General features: G+C 50.8%; 2 protein-coding genes across 2 annotated transcripts; one reads left to right on the top strand and one right to left on the bottom strand.

The window, feature by feature from the left end:
- The first annotated feature begins 4,996 nt into the window (after nucleotides 1–4,996).
- FIG4 (polyphosphoinositide phosphatase FIG4) lies at nucleotides 4,997–8,342 on the top strand. The gene is made up of 4 exons (XM_018640328.1): nucleotides 4,997–5,088; nucleotides 5,306–5,493; nucleotides 5,642–5,754; nucleotides 5,899–8,342. Exons 1-4 carry the CDS (start codon nucleotides 5,067–5,069, stop codon nucleotides 8,231–8,233), a joined length of 2,658 nt encoding a protein of 885 aa, XP_018495844.1. The 5' UTR covers nucleotides 4,997–5,066; the 3' UTR covers nucleotides 8,234–8,342.
- A 46-nt stretch (nucleotides 8,343–8,388) lies between these two features.
- On the bottom strand, nucleotides 8,389–9,740 carry LOC100899334 (translation initiation factor IF-3). The gene is made up of 5 exons (XM_003745323.2): nucleotides 9,543–9,740; nucleotides 9,353–9,462; nucleotides 9,140–9,233; nucleotides 8,895–9,035; nucleotides 8,389–8,527 (listed from the first exon to the last, which is right to left on the bottom strand). The coding sequence occupies exons 1-5, from the start codon at nucleotides 9,663–9,665 to the stop codon at nucleotides 8,396–8,398; spliced, it is 600 nt and encodes a 199-aa protein (XP_003745371.1). The 5' UTR covers nucleotides 9,666–9,740; the 3' UTR covers nucleotides 8,389–8,395.
- Nucleotides 9,741–13,322: the final 3,582 nt, after the last annotated feature.

Here is a 13,322-nt window from a genome sequence, read left to right as displayed (position 1 = left end):
AAGCTCATCCCGAGGGGGAAGGGCTCAAAGATGCAATGCTCCTTGCGACTTCCAATCTTATACGGGCATCGAAAATATGTAGTACATGGTGATCGGGAAATTAAACAGAACGGAGATTGTTTTTTCAGGAAGAAATGGAGAGAGAACCCGCCCGGTTTAAGGCCTCTGTTGATGCGTCTTCGGAAGAGACCCTAGAAAACATCTAGGATCGCAGCATTGCGAACCTGCAGCGCGTCAGAGTTGCTCATTCGTGAGCTAGCATCGTTTTAGATCGCCCGACGTGGTCCTATACGCTGAGACAGAAGACTAATTACAGGAGGGCACGGGCCGAATGTTGCCGCTTTCCAGTCGTCAAGTGGAAGCGACGTTATAATCCGCTAGAAAGCAGAACGAGAGTCGACGAAGGAGGCAGTTTCTTCTGGCAGCCGCCGAGCGTCAACTCTCCGCAACCATTTTTCAGGAAAATCACCCCGGGAGGCAAGAAAAGGTCAATCCGCCTGGTGAAGCTCCGTCTCCGCGATGAATGTATCCGACTCTCGGACCGAGTTCGGAGTCTCACCTGAAGTCCTACAAGAAAGAGACGGAGATTAGGATTTTTCACTTCACGGAGAGTACTCCCGAAGCTATGCGTATGACACTGCCGCAGGAATATATGAAATGGTTGAAATTGTGGAGAAAAGACGACTCGCAGAGCATGCTTCGGACATATCCAATTCCTAAATGAACAGTCTGCCGAGCTCATGACCGGTCGGTGTGCTTTCGGACAAGCCAGCTCGTTCCACTTCAGCAGTAATTAATTGTGGTCACAAGTCGGAGCTATCGGCGCGGCGGCTACATATCGTAAAACCTGTGAACGGAAAAAGGGCCGTGTTCGAAGCAATGACCGAAGGGATGAATCAACTCGTATTAGACGCTGCTCCGCTTAATTATAGAGCAGTTCCTATTTGCATTGAAAACATCCTGTTGACGGAACAAGCGTGTATCATCGATAAACCTGTTTCTGGAAATAATTCCCATTATGAGCGCAGGTCGAGATCGAGTTTCGTTCCACTACTTCGTTGAGCCGCCGCGCCGTGCGCAGGAGCATTCTTTTTTATATCGAGAGGAAGAAACCAGAAAACCGGCGCGTCGGGGAACTCCCCTCATCCCAAGCGCTGACTCCACAACAGTCTCCTATTATATGTCGAGCTTTAATTCTCAGCATCATGATCGATTCACAAACGTCGATTCGAGCGTTATCAGCGTACGATTCTCGGGGTTTTCGATTAGCGGGCTCTAGCTATTATCAATTCAGCGGTGGTTTCGGTCGTCGATTTCTGCTTTCACTCAACTCATGTGCTTTTATCGCGGTGTTGAGACCTCCGCTAATCGACATCGAAGGCAAGGAGAATTATTCGAAGATTAGAGCTTGTAACAACTGAGTTCGAGTAGATGGAAACCTGTTACGGTGATAGCGACGATCAGCAAAAGTGTTTGGGCTGCGAGGAAACAACCTGAGGTCGTTGACCATCGATAAGCGCCTCTGATTTTACAATGTTCTACATGAGTCGTCCAGCTGCCGCAGGTGGCGTCATCGACTACCTGGTCTCCGCGGAAGGTTGTCATCGAGCGCTCACTTTTACCGCGCTCGCGTGTTTAACTTTTATTTTGTTATGTTTCAGACGCGGTTCGACTCTCCGCATTTTGTGGCGGCAGGCGCAACACGCTCGTAAACTATCGAGTGTTTATGGGGCTACGGCAGGAACTTCTACGCAAACAAAGAACCTCAATGACAACACGCGCTGAAGAGTCGTCGACAGAAGTTGAAGCACGCACTTGTAAGGAAAGCGGCTCGAGCCTCAGCTTCCCCGAAATCCGTTCCGCTCGAATATCTCGAAACTGAAATCTTCGAGGCATCAATAAAGAAATAAGTAAAAATATAAGCAAACACTTCAAGCAGGCAAGCTTCTCAGTATTGGATCTGTGTTCATGGAGTCTTTTCGGAAAAGTAAAGAAGGAAACTTCCGTTTGTTGACAGGGCGAGCCCGTGTAGCTTTCATTTTCGATCGATGATAGCTTCCGCTGGACACCGCCTTCAACGTTCTGTGAGCGGGAGTTCCATGTTGGTCGAGCCAAAGTGGATCGTATCAGATGCGGAAGGACGAATTCCCTCGTTCCGGATTTGCGTTCGACGGATGAAAGAAGAGGATGGTGCCTCTTCGCTCTCCCGAGGACTGACGAATGAAAGGCATTCCCATCGAATACATGCACCCATATACATACACCGGGGAGAACTCGTGATTCTTGATTGAGCGTTCGAGCCCCGTATCTTGGAGCCTGCCTCGATGGTCGAGGCATATGACGATCATCTCTCCCGAAACAATCGGGTCGATTACTCGAGGGCAGTCGGTTATTCTGGAATTCCGCTTCGGACCTCTCAGTCAGAAGAATTCGAGCAAGAGCTCGGTGGGGTTGAGCGGCTCGAGATATTATCATCTCATAATATTGTTTTCCATTCCTGAGTTTTCATTCGGTTCTTTTGTTTATTGCTCATGTATTCAGTATCTCATCCGATCTTTCCTCACATCCCGCATCGATCGCCTATGAGGAGTTGGAGCTTCTCTGCAGCGTCTTCCCCTCCCTTATGAGTTTCTGTCATTTGGGTTGGCATGAAGTCCAACGCTGTGATAACGAGTTCATTAGGGCTGAAAATTGCGTACAATCATTCTGTTTCGATCGGCGGTGACAGAGATGATGAACTGGATAAGCTCGGGTTGTATTTTTTTCAATCGAGGCTTCCATTGGATAACGTTGAAGTGTTTCGCGCCTCTTAAGCGTAGCTGTCTTGCTCGTGTCGGACGATCCGGCCAACGACGCGACGTAAGGGAAGACCGAGGAGAGGAACGAAAGCAAGACGCTCGCTCGAGGCAGCAGTGTCTCCGTGGGCGCGGTGCTGGACCGAAGATGATTAGATAACCCTCAATTCCATTCTATGAGCGGAGAGATAAAATGGTGGGGGCTGATGGCGTCCCGAACGACGTGGTTCAAATTTCAAAAACGAGTGAAGAGAAAAAAAGTATTCAATGAAACGATCTGAAGGTTCAAAGAGCTCCAGACCGCTCGACCACACCCGCGCATTTTCACTTTCATGGTGTGGGTCTAAGCGTCTGAGTGACTAGAACGAGTTCGGCGCGGTATTCTCCTCGCTGCCTCGAGAGTCGAAGGAAAGGTCTGCTAGCAGGTCACGAGGAGTCTATATTCACGATCTCGAATTTCAGGCTACACATTATTCGCAACGATGCCGATTCCTCTCCTCGAGTCTCATGAGTTCCGCGTACAACACGCCCGTCCTAACGGAAGACTCACGAAGTCTCACTCGCGACCGACTACCGTCGGCATCGTTTCGAGCTTCTGTTCGCCCGACGTTGGACCGACAAAGCGAGATTCTGAGGCAGTTCAGCTCAACGATGTCCGGAATCGCTCCCGGAAAAGTTCCCGCGCGATTCCTGCGATCCATGTCTGGGACCCGCGAACCAACTCCCGCGCCATGAGCTCCGCCGAGAAACGCGTGGAGTTCTTCGGGAAGTATCCATCGATAATCTTCTATCTCTACCCATCTCTGATAGCTCAGGATGCAAATTTTTCGCGGAAAAACATAGCCGAGGTTGGAAATCGTCAACGCGGAAGACTGCGAAAGCCTTCAAGATCGGGAGACGACGCGATCCTCCTACAGAATTCGAGACTGAAGTGGGCCCTGAAAGCGAATTCGCCTCACAGGCTCGTGTCTCGCGGCTCGCGGCGAGTCCTGGTCCTCCCAACCAACTCGTAGCTCACATTGGCGGATTGACTGCTAGAATATTCAGGCATAATCTGCCCTGGCAGGATAATCTGACCATCGACCCATGAATGGAGCCGTTCTCACGGCTTCATTCATGGGTCGAATTATATTTTTCAAGAATATATTCATTCATATATTCAATACCTACATTCATCAATACCTACACTCCCAGGGTTCAATGGAGAGGGGGAATATTGACGGGCCTTGAGTTGAGCCGGTGAACAATCCGCAGTCGGACTGGGCGAAGAAATCATCGGATGCTTCAACGCGCCCTGGATACACAGCCTGACGCTGCGATAGTCAGGTACAAATCGAGAAGATTGGGATACCGTCAATACCAGCGATTCCCCCGGGGGAAGTCCGGAATTTCTGCTCGAGAGTTCCGGAACCGGCCGGGTGAAGGTCGAGTATGTGATCCTCCTATGGGCAGACATGTTAGGTACTCCCGGGAAGCATCGAGCCAATCATGGTGATCCAAACTTGCGCGAAACAATGGCAAAACGTTTTAGACAGCTTCCCCGCCTCCAAAATCGCGGTCATGATCCGCACGCCACCCACGTTTTCTCAAAATTCAAACTCGCTCGAGCCGGCGTTGACGGGCTTGGAGATCCGCGAAGAATGGTCGATGAGTTTTGTCCGGCCGACTCAAGACACCATGGGGGAATTCATGCTGATGGCGAAGCTGAGGCGGATTCGGCAACTAGGCTGGCGCTGAGCTTGATGGGGTATGCATCAAGTGACGCGCGAAAGTCTCCGATCGGAGAACGACGAGTGGACACGGGATGAATGAGACTGACTACGTGCTGATCCATGCATAAAATAGTGAATCATTGGAGGCGCTCTCCTGAAGCGACGCCGACGTAGGAGAAGTACTGAGGATAGCCGTGAACACCAGAGCGGGTCTGCGGAAAAAGAAATATCTTCGACGCTACGACATGGGGAGCTATAATCGGCTCCGCAGTCCCCTGGCCGTGGAAGCACCGAGCTAGGAGCTCGAGAAGAGCGGTTCCGTCTCTCATGTCTGTATATCCCAAAGTTTCACCGGCATCCCGAGATTTTCGCCGAGGAATTTCTCCCCTCCTGGATGGTTGCCGTTCCTCAAATAACTCTCTCTGATGGGTCTCTCCCGAAAACCGAGACACTCATTCCCTCCAGCCCTGTATCGGAACGGGATCAGCTGTGTGAAGTTTGACGGTTCTCCGTGGGAGTGAATTGTGAATCGACTTCTCGTGATGACCGTATAGAAACCATGTCTCCCAAAGAATCGACAGGTGAGCCTAGAGATGAGTTTTCTCGTAACGTCTCAAAGTGTCGACTCCAATCAGCGGGACACCGCGAAAGTTTCCCTCCAAAGAAGAAGGAATATTGTTCCTTGATTTTTCTGGCTTGTTGGGCGACTTTGTTTTATCTCGATCTGGTGTTTTCTGCTCCGTGAGCTCCAGTGGAACGAGAAGGCATTGAACACTAATACCTACTCGCTATTTCCAGCGTTCTCCTTCGAGGAGAATAAAATGTGGGGGCTGTCGATGAGTCCCCTAATCTCACCAATCCAGAAAATGGTACTTTACGAAACCAAAGATAAATTGTATCTAATTGGATCTAACAATGCTCAGAGCTCTTTTCGGATACTGCATTTCGACCGCTCTGACCACGAACTGCTCATACTCGACGATAAGGTAAGCCGGTACTCATGCTCGGTGTTACTGCACCAATAGCCAGAATTCGGATTTCGAAGAAGATACCCTCGAGAATATTCTCAATGGCTAGCCCGTCGCATCCAGAATGGAGAACATGAACCACTGGTCACTTCTTTTCGTTGCCTAGATCCGGTACTCGGCTGACTACGTGCACAAATTTCTGAAGAAGATCAACCCGGACGGTTCGTGTGGGAAAATATCTGGATACGGGATCGTCGGCCTCGTGCGCTTCCTTGAAGGGTAAATGTGTAACCCTAAGTATTCACCTTCTCTCCAACTGGACTGATACGTTGCTGCTCGTGACAAAATGTTCTCAAGGGCATAGAAGAGGGGAGCAGAAGAAATCCTGCCTTTGAGCGACATATCGAATCTCTCACTTTTCAGGTACTACATGATCATGATTACCCGACGCAAACAGGTTGCGGCCATTGGGCAGCATGCAATCTACAAAATCGAAGAAACTGTGATGAAATATATACCGTCCAAGCCGGCGGTACATCCCGACGAGACTCGGTACATTAAAATGTTCCAGAACGTCGATCTTCGTTCGAACTTTTACTTCAGCTACAGCTACGATCTCACGCACACTCTGCAGTATCATTTGTCGCATCTCCACCCCGAAACGGAAACAACGCCTGTTTGGGACGTCTTTGCTTCAGACGACGAGCCACGGCCCGACTTCGAGCTCTCGAGACCCCGGTTCGCGGAAAGGTCTCCCGATCCATGTAATTTCAGGAAACCCGAGTTCGGAAACGTCTTGGCTGGCCGGGTCAAGCCGAACGAGAAGTTTGTCTGGAACTCTTATCTACTGGAAGACCTCAGAGAAAGTGCTGATTCGGATTGGCTCTTGCACATCACTCACGGCTTCGTGGGGCAGGCCAACATTTCTTTCTACGGTCGAGCCCTGTATTTGACCCTCATCGCGCGTCGTTCCCGAAAGTACGCAGGACCTCGATACCAGAAACGCGGTGCCAATTTCGAAGGTTACGTCGCTAACGAGGTCGAGACCGAACAAATACTACACGACAGTTCGATATCGTCTTTCGAACACGGACGTTTCTCGAGTTACGTCCAGATGCGCGGCTCGGTTCCCGCTCATTGGTCCCAAGAGGTGGTAAAATACGTCCCGAAACCGCAAATCAACATCGATATCTTCGACCCGTACTATGCAGTGGCCGGAATGCACTTCAATCAGGTGCTGCAGCGATACGGAGCGCCAGTCATGATTTTGAATCTAGTCAAGGTGAAGGAAAAGAAAAAACACGAGTCCCTTCTGAGAGAAGAAATTCAGCAGTCCACCAATTACCTCAATCAGTTCCTTCCTGACGACTTCAAATTGGAACACATACCGTTCGATATGTCGCGGCAGAACAAAAAGAAAGACGGCAATGTGATGTCCAAACTTGCGGAAATCAGCAAATACACAATAAAGAAAAACGGTATTTTCCTCACCGCCAAGTGTAACCCGAGGAAAGATCTTCTGGATATCGGAGGTCTGACCGCCAAAGATGGACGCCGACTCCAGACAGGAGTTACTCGCGTGAACTGCGTCGATTGCCTCGACCGAACGAATACCGCGCAATTCGCGCTGGGACGATGCGCGTTGGGATATCAGCTGTACGCTCTCGGAGTGGTGTCCGAACCGAAGGTGGATTTCGACACGGACTGCGCTCAGAAACTCGAGGAGCTCTACGAGAACCATGGGGATATAATCGCTCTACAGTACGGTGGCTCGCAATTAGTTCATCGGGTCAAGACTTATCGGAAGATCGCTCCGATTCGATCACAGTCAAGGGATATCTACATGACCTTGTCGAGATACTACAACAACAATTTCTCCGACCGAGAGAAACAAGACGCAATGGATGTCTTCCTCGGGATTTATCGCTGTGAGGACGGCGCGAAAAATCTTTGGGACCTTGGGACGGACTACTATCTCCACAACTCAGTGCCTGCAGGCAAGCTACCGTGCCACAGGGCACCCTATTCGATGTGGTGCGACGAGGAGGTTCTTTTGAGTCTGCCGCTGGCTCTGGAAACGACCCATAAGCACCGAGCTATTGCGGACTTGTGCGAGCTTCCCGCGCACGATGAAAGAGTAGACATTTTCCAAGACCAGTACCGACCGCACGATCTCCTTACCCTCGAGGAGCTCCACTGTCACAGCCTCAGCATGGAAGGGAACAAAGACCCGAATCCTTTCGAGGTGAGGTTCCGCGGGCGTCAACAGGACGAAGCCCCCCAGAACCCTTCACTAGCGGGTGACAGCACTTCATCTACTCTAAAGAATGAGAAAGAAGACGATGATGAACGAGATGACGAAGAAGACACCGACAACGACGATTATGAGAACTTCATCAGTCAGAAGGTCGTGCCCACCGAGCCCACGCTCGAGACGACGCCGCGAAAAAAATCGTTTGCGTTCGAAGAAGCTTTCCACACAATGAGAGAAACTTACGGAATCGAGCTCTCCGATCCCTCGCCGCGGAGCGCGCTTGTGTATTCGAAATATGCGAATATGGATAACTTCAACGATAGCTTCTCCAGTTGTTTTCTGGAGTCGAACAATAGCAGTTTTCAAGTGGACGAGCCTCGGCTTAGCGCCGAAAGCCTCAAGGTTTACGAGAACTATTTGAAGAATCCGTCGAGGCTACTGCTCACTGACGATAAGAAACTCGATTTCTATAGGGGACACGTGAGTCTCCGGCGATTCTACTGAGCTTTCAGGAATCTGTGATGCTTTCAAGGGATGTTCCCCTCTGCCCATGGTCTTTGTCTATCGCGCCCGGAAGAGGGGCATTCCATAAATGACACCCGATGGAAAGCTGCAATCATTGAGAAATTTAATTAAGGTCTGACTATAAATGCACAAACGTTTGTTTCACGTTTTCTCTGCGTCCTCCTGTTTTACTGGTTTGAAGACATAATGAGCAACTACTGGGCTGGGTTTGAGTACATCCATTTTGTGCGGGACACCTTCGAGTGACTTCCGGAACTCTTCCGCAACGCCCGCCTGGAAGATAGTAACAATCCCTCATATCGATCGGAACTCTGTGTACTAGTATAGCGCAAATGATAATATAACCCGCGCTTGGGGAATTCAGGCTATGGTTCCGCCTCCCTCGTCCACTCATGTGGAGGCTATCTCGCAAGCTATGTAAGTCGATTTAACGATGGATAGACGAGGCTCTGGAGCTCTGGCCGTCCTCCACGGGATACATCCTGAACCACTCCGTCGATCTCTTCATACATTATTAGAAGTTTAAACAGGATTAGGACGGCTAAGGCCCCCGGATGAGCGGGGATCTCTGCTCGATTCCTTCTCGGCGCTGAACTGAATCTGAGGGAATGAACTCTTATTCCGTAATTTCAAACTCTACCGCTTGTGCAGTGGTGGTCCTCGGATCGGTCCTGACGCTGAGGCGAACACTATGATTTTGCGCCAACCATTTTTTAGCATGTCTCGCTTTGACTTTGAGATCATGGTCGGCTATTGAGATTTTCACGATCACCTCCTTGAGCTGGAAAGAAGAACTTGACTGAGCTTTGGCTGTCCGTGACAGTATTCGATCGAAGAAATCATTTGTACAGCGATCGCAGCTTTGGAATGGGGTCTGAATTTTACCTCGGGACGCTTGCTCCCCTTCTGAGAGGCTTCGCGCAGCGGTACGAGCTTGTACCAATCTCTAGCTGCCGAAGAACTCGGTATTTCCTGAAGGCTGTAGAGAGATAATGAGGGATAAGTTCCGACTCTAATTTGAGCACGCGCGTTGCAAATGAGCACGAGAGATCGTGAGGGTATGATATCCGGGGACTCGTCCCCCTTATAGAAACGTACCGCATATTTGTTTGCGCGGCGATGTTCTCCGCGTCTTTCAGCGTTTCCGATCCCATAACCTTCCCGTCTTCACTGTGGAGCAGAATGAGCGCCTCTTGTTTCCCTGGCCCCTTGACAACAAGATTCCGGTTAAGCTCCTATTTCTCGTCACGAGGATCCGTCTGAACTTCCCGAATTTTCAGGCTCCTACCTTGCTGTCACCGCCGTCACTGCAGTGGCGCTGGGGAAGCTCCATCGCATCGGGTTTCATGAGTCGCACGAGGATCCCCGCGTTATTCCCCAACAAGGGCCTCCTTAACAAGTGTTGTAACATTATGGGCAGCGTCCTCCTCAGGAATTTTCCGTATTCTCACCGCGGATTCCGCGGTAGGTTGGAGTCGCTCCTCGCACCGGCTCGATGTCCCCCCTAGGTCAGGAGCAACGGGGCATTGTCAGACGTGGAAATTCCCCGATGACAATATCCCCAGTTTGACGCAGCGCCGCATTCTGCGATTGATAATATTACAGAAAGATTCAAATATACCAAAACAGTTTCTCCAAGTCTCTGAACGGAAATCTCGACCCGATCAGCTGATTCAGTGGATTTCAGATGTAGTCGGAGCCGCCGCCGTTTTCTCAGCTGCCCCGACTGGAAGGAGGAACCGTCACCACCACGGCACGATTTCGAGTACGCGCGACAGTCTTCAACGCCAAAAAGAACAAGAGTTCGAAGGAGAATGCGCCGAGCACGGCCAGAAGGACGATTGTGTATAGGTAGGCGAAGCTGATGATCTTTGCCTGCGTCCGCAACATGAATGTCTCTCAGGATAGCCGGTGTTTGTCTATCGTAGAGAGAAATCTATGGAGAGAGTACTCACAGGAGCGGTCGCCTGTCGTTTCAGAAAACGCATTCGATCTACGTCCATTGTTTGGGGAAGTAATGGCTAAGATTTATGTGAACAACCCGATCGAGACGAACCTTTGTGGGACTCAAGGTGCGCGGACCGTCCAAAGTCTCGCGGTATAAGCGGCGTTGACACCTCTCGGAGAGAATTCTCGTTGGAGGAGTAGCAGGGTCTTGCCAGGATACGTCCTTCCAGCAATTCTCATGGGCTTGTAGGCCGACGTGACTCGCTTCTGCCATCTCTTCGGGATACAATTCTAGAAATAACTACCCGGAAGAATCACCGCGAACGAGGATAGAAAACTATCTTGGATTGCTTCGGGAAGTCGGTCTCTCCCTCAGGAAACCATCCCGAAGTCGGATGCCTTTGTCCTCAGGGAATTTCGAACGTCTCGGAGCAGGGATATTTCTCCAGCGTCGTCGGAGAGACGCGACCTCACGGCTGCATAGAACAGAATTCTCCGCGAGCTGCTCGAGGTTGGGGGGCCTTGGATTCGTTTGTTTTTGTTCCAAGCTCAATGATCTCATCGGATCAATCACAGTCGGGTATTTCAGCATAAATCAATCCATCTTCCGCTCCGACCATCATTGCGCATGGTAGAAAACTCGATGGAATCTCCTGTCTTTTGCTCTCCGCCGAGGAATGTTAACGGAATTGAGCGGCTGTCGATCTCCGTCATGGATTTGATCCTTGCTTGAGTTCAAGCGACTTCGGATGAGGATTGCGGGAGGCCGGTGAGTTGACTTACTCTCTCGCCGCCTGCGGGTGAGTTGTTCTGAGGTCGGTAGAGAGGTAGCACCAATTCACCGCCTCCATATGTATTTGCTTATTGTTGGGTAGTGAGGCCCAGATTCAGCCCAGGCAACGATTCCGATTATCGGAGGGGGGCTCATGTAAAATCATTCCCTCGATGATGGGGCATTTTGTGAGATTTTATTTGAAACTCGAAACTGGCCTTCTCGATCACGGATTCGACCGCCTCGTTGGAAGATTCATGATATCGCTTATTAGAGCGCGATCCTCCGAATGCCACTCGATCGGAGTCAGGATCTACCTTCGGGCTCTGCTCTCGGAGCTCCAGCCCCGCTGATCTGCGGTCCCCAGGCCACTATCACACGCAGTCGGACACGTCGCCGAAGAGAAGCGTGAGGAAGAATCGCATTAGGCCGGATCACGGGAGCAGACATTACAGACGATCTGTCTGAAGCGAAGCCTCCCGGCACAGGCGACTCCAATGTGACGCTTGGTCCACTCCACTCCACTGTACGCTCGGTTTGGAATCACGCTTGTGAGACCCTCGGAGGCGTTCGAGGATCTGACGAATTTCAAGACGGCTCCGCCCGCAGAGTCCGGGATCGACTTCTGTGAGACATTCATTTGATGACTTTCGTTCCACATGACTTTCGCTCATCTCAAGACAATTAATTAAATGCGGTTCAAACCTCACGGACAGGCCTGAGAAAAATCTTGAGACTTCATTTATGATGCAAACCTTCCACGAGGCGTGAGTCCGCCCGATGGGCAGTCCCCTGACTATGGGCACAGTATAAACGTGCCCCCGTTGTCTAGACGCCCCGGTCTCCACTACGCATAAGTATGTCTAACTCACATATTTCCCGCCGAGATTTCCCGTAAATTCCGTTTTTTTTTTCGATCCCGGTCGGGCTGATTCTTATCTCTCTGCCAATATTGCTCCTCGCTGTTCTCGTCCCCAACGCGGAGAGAGCATTCCCAACTTGGGAATCCCAAGTCCTCCCTCCCAGTAAAGGTACTTGCCTCGTCCTAACAGGATGAGCTCGTCGCTGAGTGGGTGAGTGAAGGAAGGGAGGCTTCTCATAGAATTCGCAATTAAAGAGGGATCGAATCGTTCAGGAGTGTACTCCCGAACGGGATTTCAGTACGTCGAAACGCACGGGAGCTCCTCTTCGAAGACTGGATCGGTTTTCGCGATGGCTACGTCGCGTCGTTCGCAGGTCCGCCCCCGTGTCGATTCATCAGAAATAATGAGTACGCATCCAACGACTACGACTGGCAAGGACTCCTTTGATGACGACCATCCGCAGGCGCGCTCGATGAAGACTTAGAGAACGGGTGTAATGAAGGACTTCCAAACGATGTATAAGTCATTCAGATACCCGCGTTCTCCTCCGAAAAGGCTTCTGGGTCAATGTCCTGCTGGCGTCGCGTCCGGCTCCGGGGAGGTTTTGCTCAAAGCAGAGAAGAACCCAGTGTACCGGGAGCGCCATCTTCAACCCCTGAGAAGTTCCCTCCGGTTTGGACGACCCGAGCGAGCGGCGAAAAACACGGCTCACGCCTTGTAGCCAGTTCTCCAGGCGTGCCGTCGGAGTTGCCTTGAGAGCCTTCAGCTGGCTTGAAGGCAATCCGTCTCGACATTCCATCGCACACAACAAACTACCTCATAGAGCCGATTTTCTCCAATCTCCTCCGGCGCCTACAGCACTGGGAGAGAATACATTTCCATTGGAATATTCGCGCAAACTTAGCTGTGGACCTGGGGCGAGCACCTTCGAGCTTCTAATTTATTCGATGGAGACGGCCTCCTGTGAAATTCTGGCTCCCGGGGATCTTCACGAGCCTTTGCTTCAGTGACAATCTCCGACTCTTGATATGGGTTGCCGCGCTGTCCTCGGAGAATGCTCTAGCCCAATCGACTCTGGAAGAGAGATATATACCTCCTACCGATCCGAGACACACTCGTCGAAACAATTTTGGAACTCGATTCGAATCCTCACATCGAACGAACTTCGTTTGCTTGGGAGCCAGCTTTCTAAAGGAAACCTCTCCTTTCGTTTCCCCGGGAATTGAATATTTAAGTCAAATCAGAAAGCCGTCAGAGGAATTCGCCACGTGGGATATACGGAGTTCAAGAGTCACTTTGGGGGAAGAGAACTTGAGGAAACGCTTTAGCGCCGTACGACGGTGAGTCCTTCATGAATCCTAATCGGGAGGCTGTTCGGACAGACGATTTGCGGAGGGCTCGCATGGAGTCTCTCGACGTCTAGAACAAGCCGAAGCTGTCGCTGAGCTTGACGAAAGGACTGCGAGCTTGTCTCTGCTCGTAGTAT

This window comes from Galendromus occidentalis, unplaced genomic scaffold (assembly GCF_000255335.2).
Source record: "Galendromus occidentalis unplaced genomic scaffold, Mocc_1.1 scf7180000077481, whole genome shotgun sequence".
NCBI lineage: Eukaryota > Metazoa > Arthropoda > Arachnida > Mesostigmata > Phytoseiidae > Galendromus > Galendromus occidentalis.
Note: the sequence above shows the minus strand (reverse complement) of the source record. Positions and strands in the feature narration are given on the sequence as shown.

Excerpts from the sequence above, each read along its gene's own strand:
- LOC100899334 (XM_003745323.2), bottom strand. The coding sequence starts at position 9,665 with ATGTTACAACACTTGTTAAGGAGGCCCTTGTTGGGGAATAACGCGGGG. Across the intron at positions 9,036-9,139 it reads AGGGGAGCAAGCGTCCCGAG|CTCAAGGAGGTGATCGTGAA; the intron begins GTAAAATTCAGA and ends TCTTCTTTCCAG. Across the intron at positions 8,528-8,894 it reads GGACCACCACTGCACAAGCG|GCGGGCGTTGCGGAAGAGTT; the intron begins GTAGAGTTTGAA and ends ACTATCTTCCAG.
- FIG4 (XM_018640328.1), top strand. The coding sequence starts at position 5,067 with ATGTCTCCCAAAGAATCGACAG. Across the intron at positions 5,089-5,305 it reads GTCTCCCAAAGAATCGACAG|CGTTCTCCTTCGAGGAGAAT; the intron begins GTGAGCCTAGAG and ends CGCTATTTCCAG. Across the intron at positions 5,755-5,898 it reads CTCGTGCGCTTCCTTGAAGG|GTACTACATGATCATGATTA; the intron begins GTAAATGTGTAA and ends CTCACTTTTCAG.